The sequence below is a fragment of the Hibiscus syriacus genome, unplaced genomic scaffold, assembly GCF_006381635.1.
Source record: "Hibiscus syriacus cultivar Baekdansim isolate YM2019G1 unplaced genomic scaffold, ASM638163v2 tig00112416_pilon, whole genome shotgun sequence".
Taxonomy (NCBI): domain Eukaryota; kingdom Viridiplantae; phylum Streptophyta; class Magnoliopsida; order Malvales; family Malvaceae; genus Hibiscus; species Hibiscus syriacus.
Genome location: NW_024063328.1, coordinates 523,732 through 540,103, shown reverse-complemented (window position 1 = coordinate 540,103; position 16,372 = coordinate 523,732). Strand labels below are relative to the sequence as shown.

At 33.9% G+C, this 16,372-nt stretch overlaps 2 protein-coding genes and 2 pseudogenes across 2 annotated transcripts; 2 read left to right on the top strand and 2 right to left on the bottom strand.

Annotated features, from left to right (window-relative positions):
- The first annotated feature begins 117 nt into the window (after window positions 1-117).
- LOC120179436 lies at window positions 118-1,449 on the top strand. Its single transcript, XM_039185031.1, has 3 exons — window positions 118-377; window positions 600-811; window positions 1,086-1,449. Exons 1-3 carry the CDS (start codon window positions 355-357, stop codon window positions 1,172-1,174), a joined length of 324 nt encoding a protein of 107 aa, XP_039040962.1. The 5' UTR covers window positions 118-354; the 3' UTR covers window positions 1,175-1,449.
- Window positions 1,450-1,998: 549 nt separating this feature from the next.
- Window positions 1,999-4,305, bottom strand: LOC120179435 (annotated as a pseudogene).
- LOC120179437 lies at window positions 2,533-16,141 on the bottom strand (annotated as a pseudogene).
- LOC120179434 lies at window positions 8,886-14,096 on the top strand. The gene is made up of 8 exons (XM_039185030.1): window positions 8,886-9,122; window positions 9,470-9,582; window positions 11,864-11,942; window positions 12,404-12,432; window positions 12,675-12,768; window positions 12,921-13,010; window positions 13,120-13,309; window positions 13,477-14,096. Exons 1-8 carry the CDS (start codon window positions 8,976-8,978, stop codon window positions 13,872-13,874), a joined length of 1,140 nt encoding a protein of 379 aa, XP_039040961.1. The 5' UTR covers window positions 8,886-8,975; the 3' UTR covers window positions 13,875-14,096.
- Window positions 16,142-16,372: the final 231 nt, after the last annotated feature.

The following is a 16,372-nucleotide window of genomic DNA, read 5'->3' as shown; positions in this document are numbered from 1 at the left end:
CTTACTAGTGTCTGGGATTTATTCGTTCGACTCGACCAGTGTTGCATGCTTAGATAAACTTATCTGAATTTACTCATGGTTAGGTTCTACTAAAAGAGGAAGTTAGACACTCCATCACCTATACGATTTCGTAAGAGAATATGGATTGATTCTATCTTTAATCTGAACTACTAATAATCGATGGAGTGCCATCCGAGAAGTCTCTATCTATGCCTGCATGGATCTTGGATTCGATGCTCGTTTTCAAGAGCTGATGCAATTGGATGATTTATGCATCGAGTTTGATTAATCTTTAGTAAATTTATGCCTCGAGCCACTATATAACCTGACCCGAACTGCTAATTGTAATAATCAATGATTGTTCCATTGAAGATTCAGTTACGCACGTACAACATTGAGGTTAGATGTGACCATTTTCATATGCTTATCTTTTCATCCTGAAGGTTTTGTGAGCTTCTCAAGTTTACCTTAAATTAGCTTTTCTTCTGTGAATTTTGAATCATTCGATACTCTTTATGGACAAGATGTAACGATTCATAATATTTTTATTCTTCCCGGTTCATTAACAAAGTTTCGTGGATTTTATCGTGTTTTGATAGGTGGGTAGCAGCCCAAAGTATTTTCTACCATCTCTACAACCAGGTCTCGTACATGTCCCTCGACGAGATCTCTCCCTTGACATTTAGCGTCGGCAACACCATGAAACGTATATCAGTTATAGTCTCTTCTCATCATCTTCCACACGCCTGTCCAGCCCGTCAATGCTCTTGGAGCCGCCATTGCTATCCTAGGAACCTTCTTGTATTCTCAGGTGAGTGATCATGCAACTAAGAACTAGGCAACAGCTCTGTTTTCTAAAAACACTGTCATGTTTGGTGTCTTTGATCTGCTTGTAGACCATCTTTAAACACCCACTCAGTGCCTCCTACAACGTTTCGGTCCTTAGATGTATCTTTCGTGTCTTGCGATATTTGAAAATGTAAATCCATAGATGCCAATACGAAGTCGATATCTTTTGTCCGCCTGTATTGAGAATGATCGACTCTCGTTATCCTTAAATTATGTTTGTTCAATCACTTCTGCAGGCAAAAGCTTGATGAAAATCAGGGGTTTGAGAATTTTGATTCATCGCGCAACACAGATGACGGAAGACGAAACATCTGGAAGAATTTAGCTCAGAATAGTTTTTTTTTTGTAATTTCTCTTTCATGATTTCGATGAACGCCCGGGATTCGGTCGGATAAGATCTTCATATTGTAGATAATCTTACAATAATGATGATTATAAACAATGTCATGGGAAGGCCTGCTGTTCTTTTCTTAATGTTTTGTTGCGGCTGAGAGGGAATCTGCCTGAATAAAACAAGGATTAATGCTGTGAGCCTTGGTCCCATATGATCTGATATTTAATAAAACAAGAACAATGTTTGTGTTCAAAGGTTTCCTGTTAGACTATGGTGTTATTTTAAAATGTCATGGACGGTCCATAATCCCATAATTGCATTATAATATGTACTCCATAATCTCATTCTCATATTCTTTAAGTTGCTTGAAACCCAAGTGGAATTATTCCATCTCCACTCATCACCGTCATCCCCCCTACAATAAAGAACCCTTTCAGGAAAGAAAGCAGATTCTCCTATTTTTCTTATTGATTTTGGTCCCTCTACTATGCTCAAATTATAGATTTAGTCCCAATTTAATTCGACACAACTAATGATACAGAAAAAGCAGAGGCAATGAAAGATGCGAACCAAACCACGAAAGACCAAAGTGTGGTTGTTGTGGGGTCAATTTGGTGCTAAGAAATGGATTGAAGAATAACTTTTATTCTCTTTTCAATCTTCTGATTCGTTCCTATTTCAATTATGTACATAAAAATCAGTGAAGAAAGGGAAAATAAGGGATAAAACAATTTTTAATCCCTGAACTTGGTAATTTTCTCAACTTGATCTCTAAACCTTTTTCTATCCACATTAGTTCATGAACTTGGATTTTTAATCAATCTTGATGATACATCATCAAAAAGATTAAAAATGAGAGAGTTCAAGTTTATGCACTATTATGGATAAAAAAAGTTCAAGAAATTAAAAATTACTTTATCTTAAAAAAAACAGGTACTAGAAGTCGATAATGGGTTCTCCCACGGTCAAGTTTCTCTCGACCGTCCATGGCAAGTTAAAGAGTTTGGCCATGATGAACTTGAAGATCTTGTTCACATTGATGTTATGTTTAGCACTTGAGAAGAAAAGGGTTGCCTCATTGCCTTCACGTATGCTCTTGCCTGTTCCAATTTCAACTTTGGTTAATATATTGCTTTAAAAATACCCCAAAAAGAAACACCTTTTCTACGCACATTGTTATCAAATTGGTTTATGACCTACAAGGAAGTTTCTTTGTCCAAAGCAACCAAATTCCAAATTCACTACTTTTAAATCAACAAGTGGCCCCCTTTTTTGTGTTTTGATCTTTAAACACGGTTTGAGAAAGACAGGGAAATATTTGTCCCAATTGTCAAAATGGCTGGTTGACAAATGAAGACTCCCCCATGACAACAACTCCTCTAATTCAAATGCTTGATAAATGACACATTAATGACTTGTGTATCTTCAACTTGAATTTATGATCAAGTGTCAAATACAAGTATGTCTAATACAAGTATATATATATAGTATAATTAGAAAATAAAAAAGTTCGGGTAATATAGAAAAATGGGTATTTCTGTTTCGATTCCGATCTTATCGAATATGATAATGACACGAATATGAAGGCGAGTTATTTACCTGAGTCACAATAGTCCATTGCAAATCTGGGGGGAGCTTAACAAAGTCATCAAATTTTGTTCCTATTAATACTGGAATTGCTTTCTGCAAAACTCTTGGGAAAAACCATATTGAATTAAGAACAAATGAAAACCTGGGAAACTGATATAAGAACACAGGCATAAAACATCAGAATCTTAATGGCTCCACTTGATAAAATTCTTTACTGAATACAGAGACAACCTATTAATTGGAGCACTAATATTATGGGCCTAGTACTGAAAGCTCAACATCAATACTCTTTATTGTTTGCAAAGTAAAGCTTGAAAATTTGACACCAATCTAATAATTTACTCATTAAATTCACCCATTCCCCACATTCAATTACAAGACAACAGTTCCTTTCTTGAACTAACAAATAATTTATGTATTACCAGTCAATTATTGTATTAAAGATGCAATTAATTACACATCAGCAAATTTATTGCAGTTTCAAAAATCTAAACCCTTTATTTGTAGGATTACAGATATTAATATTCGAAAACCAAATTTGTATGAACCAACGAGATTAAGTTGATTTTAGCACCTGATTCCATTTCCTTGCTTGACTATACCATCCAACAACACTGCAAAAACCAACAAAACACTTGCAAGAATCAGAAAACTGTATCATGAATTTGCATTTGCGGGGCTTATTTCCAGTTGAAAAACAGGTTTTTGAGCTAACCTGTTAAGGGTGCACCGGCTTGTTAGATCAAACATAAACAAAATTGCTACTGAATCTTTACAAGCAATTGGAAGATGGTCAAGAGAGTTACTGTCACCTGCAAAGGAGAAAAATCACATAGAAAACAATGAGAAAAAAATAAGGGAAAAACTTTGGGTTTTGCATTTTAGAAACAAAGATATATACCTCCCACATCCCATATGCTGAAAGCAATCCTAGCACCTTGAACAAATAATGTTTTGTTTACTAAATTTAATCCGGACATTTCCAAGCTCCCCTCTTGTTCATCCCCAACATATTTGATCTTCCAAAAAAGAAAAAAGAAAACAAAAGGGTTAATTATTCTAAGAAGAATTTCATCAAACACAAAAGAAACCAAAAACTCATGCTTTCTTACCAGAAAACTCGTTTTCCCAATCTGACAGTCACCTAACAAACTGATCTTCAAACTAACCAAATCCGAATCCGACTCGTACCCCTTGTCGGTTAAGGCCTCGCCTTCATCGTCTTCGTCGTCTCCGATAACCACCACCCCTTCCAGCGGAGAAGAATCCCGGGGTGTCAACTTCCTGTAGTGAACGGGTCGTCTTCCTACAGAACAAACAAGAATCCTATCCCAAATGAGCCTAAAAAACCTTCGAAAAATCGATGCCCTTCCAAGTATACTCCATTTAATGTTAGCATGAACAAGTTTCCTGCAAAGTCGTGTCATTGTTTTTTGATTCATGAAGGGTTTAGGACATGGAAATGGAAGATTGGTCGTTGTTTCGACATAGTATTCTGTTGTTTCTTCTTCAGCTTTAAGCTTTGAAAGAGCTTATAGTATATTTGGAATGTAATAGGTATAGCAGTTAACCGGTAATTTTATTTTTGTACCCAAATAGTCCAAACTGCCGGCTTCTTGGGGTTTACGTACGGTGGGTATTTGGGTCAATTTCGGTAAGCCAAATGGACTAGTATAAAAAACCGATAAGGGTAATTTGGTTAATTCAGCTAAAAGGGTAATTTGGGAAGATCGTAATATTTCTTTTTTGAAGGGATAAATCTTTGTCTACGATCTACGTATGCCAAGCACAAGAATCTTGTGACGTGTCTTTTTCAAAGATAAGAAAAAGCAAGAATATTGTTTTTTTATTAAGATAAAGATTAAAAAAGTATTGGCTATCGGTTCTATGAAAGTCCTAAGCAAGCTTAATACCTTAATTGGTCCCTATACAATACGAAAATTATCAGTTTAGTATTTGAAACTTTTTTGATTGATTTGATATTCAAACTTTCACATGTCATTCTATTATCCTAATTATTTTTTCATTAAAAAAACGGATAGTTTTATGATACGACGACTTAATTTAAGTTAAAGAACAATAATAAATGAATATAACAAAAAATGTTAATTAATATTAACATATTATATATATATATATATATATTGTCTATATTGTGATAATCATGATTGAATCATATCTTTAATGGATTACATTAAAAATAATGGTATAAAAAGGTAAAATTAATCAAACAATAAAACGTTTTGTTGATATTATTGTTGTTTTAATATTTAAAAAGTTGAGTTTAAAAAGTTTTATTAATTGAATGTGTGGCACGAACCAATTACTTTAGTTGTTAAAGCAGGGGCGGATGTACATGACTGTCCAGGGGAGCCATTGCACACCATTATTTTGAGAAAATGTTAAATTTAGTTTAATTTGTTAATGGGAATAGAAAAAAATAAGAAAATTCGCATACCCAAATTTTTTTAGAATAGGGTATTAAAATTTTGGACCCCCAATTTTTAATTTCTAGATTCGTCACTGGTTAAAGGAATCGTTGTTGTTCTTAGAAGTCGCGGGTTCGAACACCAACAATTGCAACAGGATGATTGAACGTTCATTGTCAATAGTTGAGAGTATTTAAAATGTATACTACTTCGTAATCACATCTTAACTTAATAAAAAATAATTATATTCTATTTAGATAAGTGTAGAGTTAGGTTGAATTTTTCTTATAATTTTATGAAGTTTTGTAATACCAATTTAAAGTGGGTATTTGAGCTTTGATGTTTTAAAAAAAATAAAAAATTTGCAAATCAAACAATGGAAGGTCCTCGTCGAAAGAGAACATTGAAGTCTAATTAATTAATTAATATATATTATCCGTTTGATAAAGAAATGAACGACCTACTAGTAGGACCGTAAACAAATTCGAGTGTTTGAGTATTGTCAAGTTCGACTTGACTGGAAAATTTGCGAGCCTAAAATTTTCCGTTCAATTCAAATTCGAAATCATGAAATGAAGCTTATAAAAGCTCGAAATGAAAAAAAAATCTTTAAACTTAACTCGATCAAAATCTCAAACTCGAACTTAAATCTTAAGTACATGAAAACGTATATTGTATTTTATTTAAAAAAATCAACAAATAAATATTAATATTATTAATAATTTATTTAAAAAATAGAATCTTAACATATTATATTTTCGAGCTACTCACAAGTTTTTTGAGTCGAATATTTATCAAACTTTAATCAAATTGATCTCGAATAGTTCTCAATCTATCTCGTATCACTTAGAATCCTAGTGAAATAGACCATAGTTGACATTCATACCAGAACCACCTAACTAACAAACATAAACTTATATGTTTTGTTCAGAAAGGTTAAAGGAATTGGGCAAGACATGAAAAGCTAATACCAAATTATACTTTTTTTGTGTCAGCCTAACTATAATTATTAAAAATTAAAAAAATATTGATACATTAAATCCTACCATTACATATGGGTTTTTAAATAATTTTTTAATATTTTTTAATTTAGGTAAAAAGGCATCAGATGTCCTCGTACTTTTGAAAAAAATCAATGTGACCCTCGTATTATTTTTTCTCTCGATGTGACCCTCCAACTCAAAAACAAACTCAATGTGATCCTTTGACCAATGTTCTTTTCGCCGTTGATCATTACCGTGCTGACATGGCGATTAACGGTGTTGATGTGACAGTCTATTTGTTATGTTTGAGCTATCAATTTAGCTCATTTGGCATGTCATTGCCACATTATCAACAACTGTGGATTGCGCGTCACTACAGTGAGATGCCACATCAACACCATAACATCAACGATAAAAAATATTATTCATATAACCACATTAAATTTATTTTATAAGTTGAATGATCATATTGAGAAAAAGTAATACGAAGGCCAAACAAATGGTTGTTGTTTGGGGTTATGGCACACATGTTGAACACACATGGAAAGATTATTAAAAGAAAAAAAGCTGACCATTTTAATGATATTAGTACAAGGTATTCAATAAACCTTTGACGAATGGGTGCATGTGTGTGTCATCTTCAAGGCCAAAGTCATATAAGAAATCAAATTTGTACAAGTAAACTTAAATAGTAAATTCAATAATTGTTAATTTTTTTTATTAATTTGAAGAAGTATAAGGTAATATCCATTTAAAGATAAATTCTTAATCATTTGACATTGAACGCTCACATATTTAGTATTTTTGGTGTTCGAATCTACTATCTCAATAAATAATATTAATTCTTTTACCCTCGAGGCCACTTCGTTCATACCGGGACTCTTTTAATTTAGATATGTACTTAAAAACAATGAGATCAATCTAAAGTAAGAAACTTAAAAGAACAATTAGAGTTAAATTCAATTCAAACTCGAGACTCTTCTAATATTTTTTTTTATATAACGTTCACACTCTTAGTATTTTTAGTGCTCGAATTTAAGACTCCAAGAGATAACATCAATTTTTTATCTCCGAGATCATTTGATTCGTTCCGGGAATCTTCTAATATAGATATATACTATAGCAATGAAGAAAAGATGAAAGATAAACAAGATGGCAAATGTAGTGCTGCGGTTTCAAAGGGGGTGGTTGGTGATTGATAATGACGAAGCGGATGGGAGCCAAGACAGGGTGCATGTGAATCAACTAAAGTGACATGGAAGCGACCCACTTGTTAACATCATTAACTAAATTAAGCTATTAATTATAACCATATTTCATCTTACATACATTAATTAATTATTTTTTTATAAATATTGAAAATAATTTGATTATGGACTTAGTCACTTAAAGAATCCATAAAATATATCCATGGTTGAAATCAAATATAAATATAAATAATATTTTATAATTATATTAGAATATTAAAAAACATTACTTTATATTTTCATAAATATAGTTATATTAAATTTAAAAAACCCAATTAACCGTATGTCTAGTTAACGTTGGTTTTGATGTTGTAATTATTTTAAATAATTTTACGAGTTACGCTATCTCAGTGGTTAAAATGATGCTTATTATTTCTATAGGTCTCGATCCCCCTAAGTTTGAGCATCAACGACTGCAGAGTATTTGAGTATCTATTGTCAAATGATTGAAAGTAGACTTATAATCACCTAAATTAATCAAACTAATAATAATTATTATTTTAAACATCAATAACAAAAAAAATTCACAAACGACTTTACTTTATCATTATATATCTTTATTTTTCTTATTTTTTTACCATATCTTTATTTTTAAATATTATCAATAACACACACACATATATATATAGGGACGGAGCCAGAATCAAATATTAGCAGGAGCCGAAATATTAGACTATTTAAGAAAAATATAAAGACTTAATAGGTATTTAAACTCGAAATTCAGCATGAACCAAGCGACCTTAGTGATTAAGGGATTGTTATTATCCTTGAGGTCCCGAGTTCAAGCACGTATGTTTGGATATGAGCGTTTACTGTCAAATAGTTAAAATTTTTTGTACATATATTATATTGTATTCACCATAAATTAAAAAAAAAAATCAAAACTCGGAACTCAAAAGACAATTTCTAATTTGTTTATTATTTAAACTTACAATGACTTAAATTGTAATTAGACAAAAAATTTGAGAACACAAAATTATCATTCTTTAGTTCGACCCCTACTTAATTAAATATTTAATAAATTTTTATATTTTTTAAATTTAAGTATTTATTTTTACATGAAACAAAATATTATTAAACCAAAATTATATTGAATATATAAATTTTAACATGGGCTGAGACCCCCTTGGGCCCTAAAGAAGCTCCGTCCATATATATATATATATATATATATATATATATATATATATATATATAACGGTGAATTAAAATAACCTTTTAAAAAGAAAAATATTAAAAAAACATATCATTAAAAATATTAAATAAATAAGCTTTATTCTAAATATTTATTCGGTAAGGGAAAGAAAGGTTTTAGTTTTAGCCCAATCGAACTGGATTCATTTTTTTTCAAACCCAATTCATTTTTGTACAATACTTTCCCAGCCCGTTAGAAAACCCTCTGTACAATTTTCTTATGATTTCTCTCTGTCCGCCACCCTCCCCCCCCCCCCCCCCAAAAAAAAACCCCTTTTGTTAAACTCTACATAGATATTGCATCTTTATCAAATTTTAGTTAATTAATCTGCAAAAACAAGAGAAAACAATGGACTCTCCAACTGATTCTGAGAAAGAAGAGAAATTGAAGTCTCTTTTGGGTCGGCTTGAAGTAGAGTGTGGCATTTTCGAAAGAATTATTTACAAGAATAAGAACCAGCATCGAAGGTCATCGTATTTTCAGTATCTTTTAAAGGTTTGTTTTAATTTCTTTTTATTTTTATTTTTAATTTTTGGGTTTTGTTGAATGATGAAAACGCCGAGAGAGCGAAATATGAGTAGAAAATTTATAGGAATTTTGGGTTGCATTTTTTCAGTTTGAGAAACTAGCCGTTTGGCTGCCGAGAAAGCTGAGAGGGGAAAAGTAAAGGACTTCATAAATTAGAACTAGGAGTTCTGAACTTTTCTCTCTGTTGTTATATTTAAGGAGGAACAAATTCAAATCCATGTTTTCTAGGAGATGATTTATATAACCAGTTTAATGTTAGAGAATTATGTTGATTCTAATTTTTCTTATGCTTGTCAAATTTTCTGTGAAATTAGGTAAGGAGAGACTTGAGACTGTTGAAATCTGCTCATTTGGAGGAATTATTAAATTCCTGCTTTCTGGTTATCACTGGGAAGAGACCTAAACAAAAGGTGCAGCTTTTAGAGAGGTATTTGTGTTAACTGTTACTACATTTATGTTTGAACCGCATAATGATTTGAAGAGTTCACTATAATTTGAATACTGCCTCTGTTTTCTGTTGGTTGATGCAAATTCCATGTAGTTTACAGATTTTAAAATCGAAACTATTAATTATACCACACCTATGGATATGTAGGTTGTTATTCCGTTCGTCTATTTCATCTGTTGGAAAAGAAGGTGATGCAAGAATAGGTTGCAATATTGTCTCACCTGATAATTAGTGTCATACTTTTTTTTTTTTGATAAGAATTTCAGGCCTCGTTAAAAACCCCCTTCTTGATTGTTGGAGCTAGTAGTGTAGCTCCTTAATCAACGGAAGGAGGAAAAGAGTGCCTAAGGATTTTATTGCACATAAGAGATTACAAAAGATACAACTTTACAAACACCTATAACAGAACCGATGAACAAAAACAACCTAAAACCACCCATAAATAGCACCACTAGACCAGCCAATTCCTTCATTAGGTAAGACAACAACCTCTAAATTGGCTGTCCTATTAACCAAATCTAACAACACCTAATGCAAAACAAACCAACATTACAACCAAAAACTTGAAAAAAAAAACGCCTCTGAAAACATATGCCAAACAATTAAGTATCAATTGGAGGATCAAGTTCTAATGAGATATCGCAATCTTCGGGGACCCAAGAGTTAGGTTTGAAGGATGGATCAACTTCATGCACCATAATCTTGAATAAATTATCACCGACCTTCAATTCCAACAACTCATCAATTCTCACTTGATCTTTTGTGAGTATTTGGATTTTAGCCCGATCAAAAGATGATGGAAACTCGCAACTTTTGTCGATTGATAATAATTTGCCCCACTTTGTTGCAATGCTTTTGAAAGTATCCCAATTCCAAGCGTGAAAAGGAATACCTTCGCAAACTAACCACACGCGACGACAATTCACCACTAGGCTCTCGGACCAAGTTTCCACTCTGGAAAACCATTCTGTAAGAGTCTCTAGATAGTCATCCTTCACGATTCTCAACGAATCAGAGTCTTCAAAAACCATTAGAACTACATTTGCAGCAGCCCTCATAAGCGTGAAGCCAGCAAGTCCTTTGGCTTGAATTTGGTTAGCAAGATTACCAATTTTAATGAAGTTCTTGCACCACCCCACAAGACAGTTACTCAGCACATGTAGCTTATCCTCGTCCACAACGCCCTCAACTTCAGAGAATTTAATCCTCGAAATATCTTCCAGCCCAGACTTACGGCAAACAATAGTCGATGACTTTCTCCAGTAAGATTGTCGGGGTCTGTACTTAGCCAAAGAGACTCTAACTTTGCTTCCATAAATATGATTACCATTCATCTTTGAAATCGCTATCTTGGCTTCTTTAATTGTTGCAAAGCGAATAAACCCAAAACGAACCCCTTGCGAGTTTCTTTTTTTTGGAATGAAGGCATCAATAACTTTCCCGTAAGTGCAAAAAATAGACCGAAGTCTCTTCCAATGTATCGTCTCTGGAAGATTTTCGATAAAAATCGTGTAACAACCATTTTTGAACCCATTCCCGAAACTTGGTTGACCTTCTTTCGACCAATTATGAAAACCACTTCTACTCCTTCTCGCTACTTCGAGAAAATCTTCATTAGAGAAACCTTTCATAGTGCTCTCCTTGGTTCCATCTTGATCAATATCGGTGTTAGGAAGAGTTGGTACTGCCTGAACTATTGAAAACTTCCCGACCCTATGATTTCCTCCTTGAGAAGAAGACCGACCAATGTCATCTTTTTTAATAGGTGGCTGACAATCCAATGTTGCTTTATCAGAGCACTGCTTCAGAGGATTGGGTGAATGTGGACTGTCACCTGACCTCTCTATATACGTTCCCAAACTTTGCTGATTTTGGGACATAGAATCTTTTCTGAAAGTAGTACCGTCGGGCTCAACTGTCCAACCAGCTTCACGAGCCAAGGCAGCTAAAACATCATTCATAGCAGCATTCTGGGGAATAGGGAAATTACCGAACTGCCTCAAACCAGCCAGCAAACGTCTGGTGAAAACTCGTCTGTATCGTTTCCGAATCTTTGCGTTCTCCTTTTCATTCTCCTTTGAACGTTTTTCCTTACCAGAAAAAGATGAAGTGTTTGCAGCGACGAGTCCAGCGGTTTTGAACTGCCTACCTCGTGATATTGTACTCGAACTTCAATCATGTCTTTTGCCACAATAAGATCTTGAAGCATATTTACTGGATTCTAAATTTGGTTCATTCATTCATTTTGTTTGCTTTACAGTTTGAAGAGGAGGAAATATGATGTTGGAAAACCTAATTTTATGGAACGGCTTTTGGGGGCAGCACGGCTACTATCACAGGTACATGGTCCGTTCTCTTTGCTTTCTCTTCCTATATTGAGGCTACTACCAGTTTCCTGCAAATTATTGTTTTTCTCTTTTCTAGCTTATAAAACTTCTTGGACTTTGCCTTTAATCCAAAAACTTATTGTTGATTACTGCAGTCTTAGATTTATCATCTTTAGATTTTTGTTTACATTATTGCATCTTTAGCCTTCTCATCTATATATATTTATGTTGCATCTCAACTGACTTTATTAATTCCCCTGTTTAATGTTTTCATTCTACGTGAATGGTAAAAGAATAGTTGACTTAATGTTCTATTTTATAGAGCTCAAATATTTTATCACCATTTCCCATCTGAACCGAATGCAACCTTTGAGGACCGTAAATTCCATGTAATTATGCTCATTCATTCCTGCTTTTTGTTGCATGGCCTAACCCGAAATTTATATATGAATGGATATCTGTTTCTCTTGCAGATGGTTGAGCCAATGTTGAGGGCAGCAACGTATCCTTATCGAGTTCTTTTGTTAAATTGGATACTACTTAAGAATTAGGGAAATTTAAATCTTTCGTTAATCGGATACTACTTAAGAATTGGGAGAGTTTAAAATAGAGATTGAAAGTTTAGATTTTGTTTTGCGTTAATGGGTTAGGTAGTGATGCATATATTGGCAAATCCTTAAAATACACATGCCAAAACCGTTGAAGAGCTTCTATCTTCTTTTGATAACCTTGACTGTGCTATAGTCAAGTATCTACTCTGGCAGCTCGCTCATTTTTCATGGGATTTTCTATTACTGTTTTATCTCTCCTCGCACGCCTTCGAGTTTTGGTTCAACAAGTAAGTTCAAAACCTTCTGGTTGAATAGTCAATTTTTGTGGAAATAGTTTGTACCCCACTTAGGTCATTGTGTGACTGCATTGTGCGAGTTCACATAGTTAACGGACCTGTTGTAAGTAGCATGAAATTCATCCTTTGTTTTCCTTTTGCAGATATTACTTGATGTCATCCCAGTGTTCAACACTGTCTCTTCTCTCTCCCAAACGAAGAATTCTGTAAAATTAAATCAGCAAGGAATTGAGGTTGACCCCATTCTCCATATTTGATAGATTCTTACTGTCCCAATTTCTTTTTCAAAATTCCTGTTGCTTATTGTGGAGCCTTAGCCTTTTTACTTAACAATGATGCCAGATATTTAGAGAGTTTTATCCCAAAAAAGAGGACTATGTAACCCTAGAATGTGTCTGGAACACGGATAAGTTTATATTGGTTGAGAGGACGAATACATGTGAGACTGAAATACAAGAAGAGGACAATGATGGAGAAGTTCCAGTAGGAGGTAATGAAGTGCTATACAAGACTATCGAGTCAGTACTTGGAGGTATAGACATCCATCGCCTAGACTCTTTGCTGCACACATTAACTGGATTTACAGAGTCGTCTAATGCTTTAAATTTTAGCTTCCAAAACACTCAGTTTCAAGCTGATAAGATTCGGTGCTATGAATCTATTTTTGCGACTAACATGTCCGTTAAATTTCTATTGTAGATGATAAACCAACTGCTGAGAATGCTGATACTGAAATATCACCCCATATGAATGAGACTACAACCAACTTCATAAGAGATCACGACGACAAGGACACAAAGCAGGTTGAAAATTTTGCTGAAAAAGCAGATGATACTGTTGTTACCGAAAACCCTTGGCAGAAGACCGTCTCCCAAGCTAGCTCGCTGGCGGATACTGGTACTGCTGGCTCAAGCAGTTTAAAATTGGTGTCTAATGTGAGGAAAGTGGCATTTGTACCCGTGAAAAGGCCAGCGACTTCTACAGGAAATCCAACTGATGTACCTTCAAAAGAATCCAAAAGTAACGGAGGTGATAAGACAGAAGTATTCTATAGCTTGCTCACCCGTGGAAACCTAAACGATAGTCTCTTTGGATGATCGATGGATTCAACAAGTCATTCTTTGTTTTCAATCCGTTTCGTTCTTGGTAGTATTATGTAATTTTAATATCCTCTGATACCAATCTTCCAAAGAACTGAATCTTGGTTTTCCAAGGCTATATTTCTTGTGTACATTTCACAAATCAGAGGGTTCGTTTATTTTCAATGGAATTTGCAACACTTCGCGGAGACCTAAATAGACATTGCATTCCATTTTTTTATTTCTTTCACGCTAGATTGTGATCAATATGAATGCAGGTAAACAGCTACCAATAAAATGACAGAAATGCATCCAAAAATCAGTAAAACATATTTGGTTTCTCATCATATTTATGTTCTTTAACATGTTTTCCTAGGAACTTAATCCAAAGTGCTGTTCTTATGAACTATAAACTCTCATAGTTCTATCAATGGATAACAGACTTCAGAGGGTGTGCTCTAAGGTTTGACAAGTCGAGAGCAGAATCAAGCACTTCGTCTAGTTCACCTACAACACTTCTGCAATAATTGAAGGAAAATTGTTACAGAAGGCAGCCAAACTAACTGAAAATCCCAAATAATCAATAGAAAACGAAGCAGAAAACACGACATACATGTTATCGCCTCTTATTATGTACAAACCCAGAATAAGTTGCTGACCACCTTCCTGCAAATAAGTTGGGATGAAAAACAAAAAGAAGCAGGGAAACGATCATATAAAGGCAATTAAGTTATTAGGATAAAGAAAAACCTTTTGCTTCTTCAATAAAGTAGGTGCTAAAGATTAAATGAATAATAATAACCATTATATAGCCTGTGGAATAAGGGCACAAACCTTGGTAGAGTACACACGTTCATGAGATTCGTCGAGAATGATATTTGTAGCCTGGTCAAAGACTCAAAGCCTTTCAAAACTCCCTTTTTTATTTGAGAGAAGAAAAACAAAGGAATAATGAAGCAAATGAGGATCTCACTGTAACTAAAAATAATTTAGAAATACACAAATAAAATGATCTTATTTCAAAAGTTGAAGAAATGCTAGCGAGAATGCCTTAACATACCACAATGTTGCGTCCATCATTGGTAATGATCGAGATCGTCTCTGAGCAGAAAGGAAATCATTCAGAGAGAGAAACAGAGCCCGAATAACTTCGACGAAAAATGTCAATTAAGAATGTATGGAATAGAAAAACAGTTTGAAAGTCTATGCGGATTCAGCTCCATGGTTCATTTGCCTTGAGATGCTATGCTAAAACATTTCAAGAAACAAAGAGGTTGTTGCAGTTTGCTTACGATCTACAAGGGACTCAAGTCCAGGGCCGGTTGCCATTTTGAAGCTCTGAAAAAGCGGTAAACGTGATTAGCAAAACAGGACCATCATTTTCTGCACAAAGGGAAGATATAAGTTCCCAAGTACAACAAATTCATTAAAAAAAAAAACAGACAAGATATATCACAAGACTACAAGAAAAAGATCACAGTTTCAAGCCAAAAGAAATGACAGAAAGAAAGAAAAGAGAAAGACCCCTACATAGTACTACCAATCATGCAATGTCATATGGAAAAATCAAAGGTCCGAATACCATCACTGAAAATAACACACGGATAAATACTTCGTACTTCAAATGCTTCGTCGAAAATTCCTTTTAGTATCGTATTGATAAAATCTTAACTTGAGCCCTATACAATTAGAATTCGATATTGTATCGGTTGTCGCAATAAGTTGAAAGAAAATTGAAATTGGTGAGTTATGAACTGTCCAGTATACCCTTTTCTTTCAGATTTAAAGTTTCACAAGTGAAATGAACAACTCAGCAGCAATGCTTAACGAAGCTTTAGGATAACATCTTCTACAATCTCAATGCAATTCAGGATATCTTTTTCACAGAACAAATTTGCAGCTTTAAACAAATAAACATTCAATAAGAGTTCTTCAATTGATTAAAACTCCAACTTTTAACACGAAGTCCAATCCATAAGACAAGAAGAAAAGACCAATCGCAATACACAAACAAATTACACACAAAACGAAAATAATCAAGTGCTTTCAACATCAACCCAGATTTCAAAATCACTCATTTTAACAGACCCAAATCTCAGATTCCCATATTTGATCAGATTAACAACTCAAAAACTATGAAATTTATATTAACAGTTAAGAACCAATGAGAAATCATTACAGAAGAGTTAACAAAAACAATAATTTTGACAGAGAGGACCCCAAACCTAATGCTGAGCAGCTTAAGGGGTCAGTTAGGAACCAATAAGTAGGCCGGCTGAGTGAAAAGACGGGGAAAAAGAACTTGAAAAAATAGGTAGTTTATCGGAGTGCTGGTTTCCTATTGGGAAGGTAATGACGTGGCGTAATCCTTGTCGTTGGTTGCTTTCTTAAGAATGATGTGGCATATGATCTTGCCTTCAACAGGCTTGAAAAATGAATTGTCAAAATCGTGTATAAAATGTTGTATAGTATTTATCATGGGACCTCATATACGCGAAGTGTTGAGCTTGGAGACT

Bases quoted from the DNA above. Each gene is read 5' to 3' on its own strand.
- LOC120179436 (XM_039185031.1), top strand. From the start codon at position 355: ATGATTGTTCCATTGAAGATTCA. The intron at 378-599 runs GTTACGCACGTA...GTGTTTTGATAG, and splicing joins ATTGTTCCATTGAAGATTCA to GTGGGTAGCAGCCCAAAGTA. The intron at 812-1,085 runs GTGAGTGATCAT...TCACTTCTGCAG, and splicing joins GAACCTTCTTGTATTCTCAG to GCAAAAGCTTGATGAAAATC.
- LOC120179434 (XM_039185030.1), top strand. From the start codon at position 8,976: ATGGACTCTCCAACTGATTCTGAGAAAGAAGAGAAATTGAAGTCTCTT. The intron at 9,583-11,863 runs GTATTTGTGTTA...TTTGCTTTACAG, and splicing joins AAGGTGCAGCTTTTAGAGAG to TTTGAAGAGGAGGAAATATG. The intron at 13,310-13,476 runs GTATAGACATCC...TTTCTATTGTAG, and splicing joins TATCGAGTCAGTACTTGGAG to ATGATAAACCAACTGCTGAG.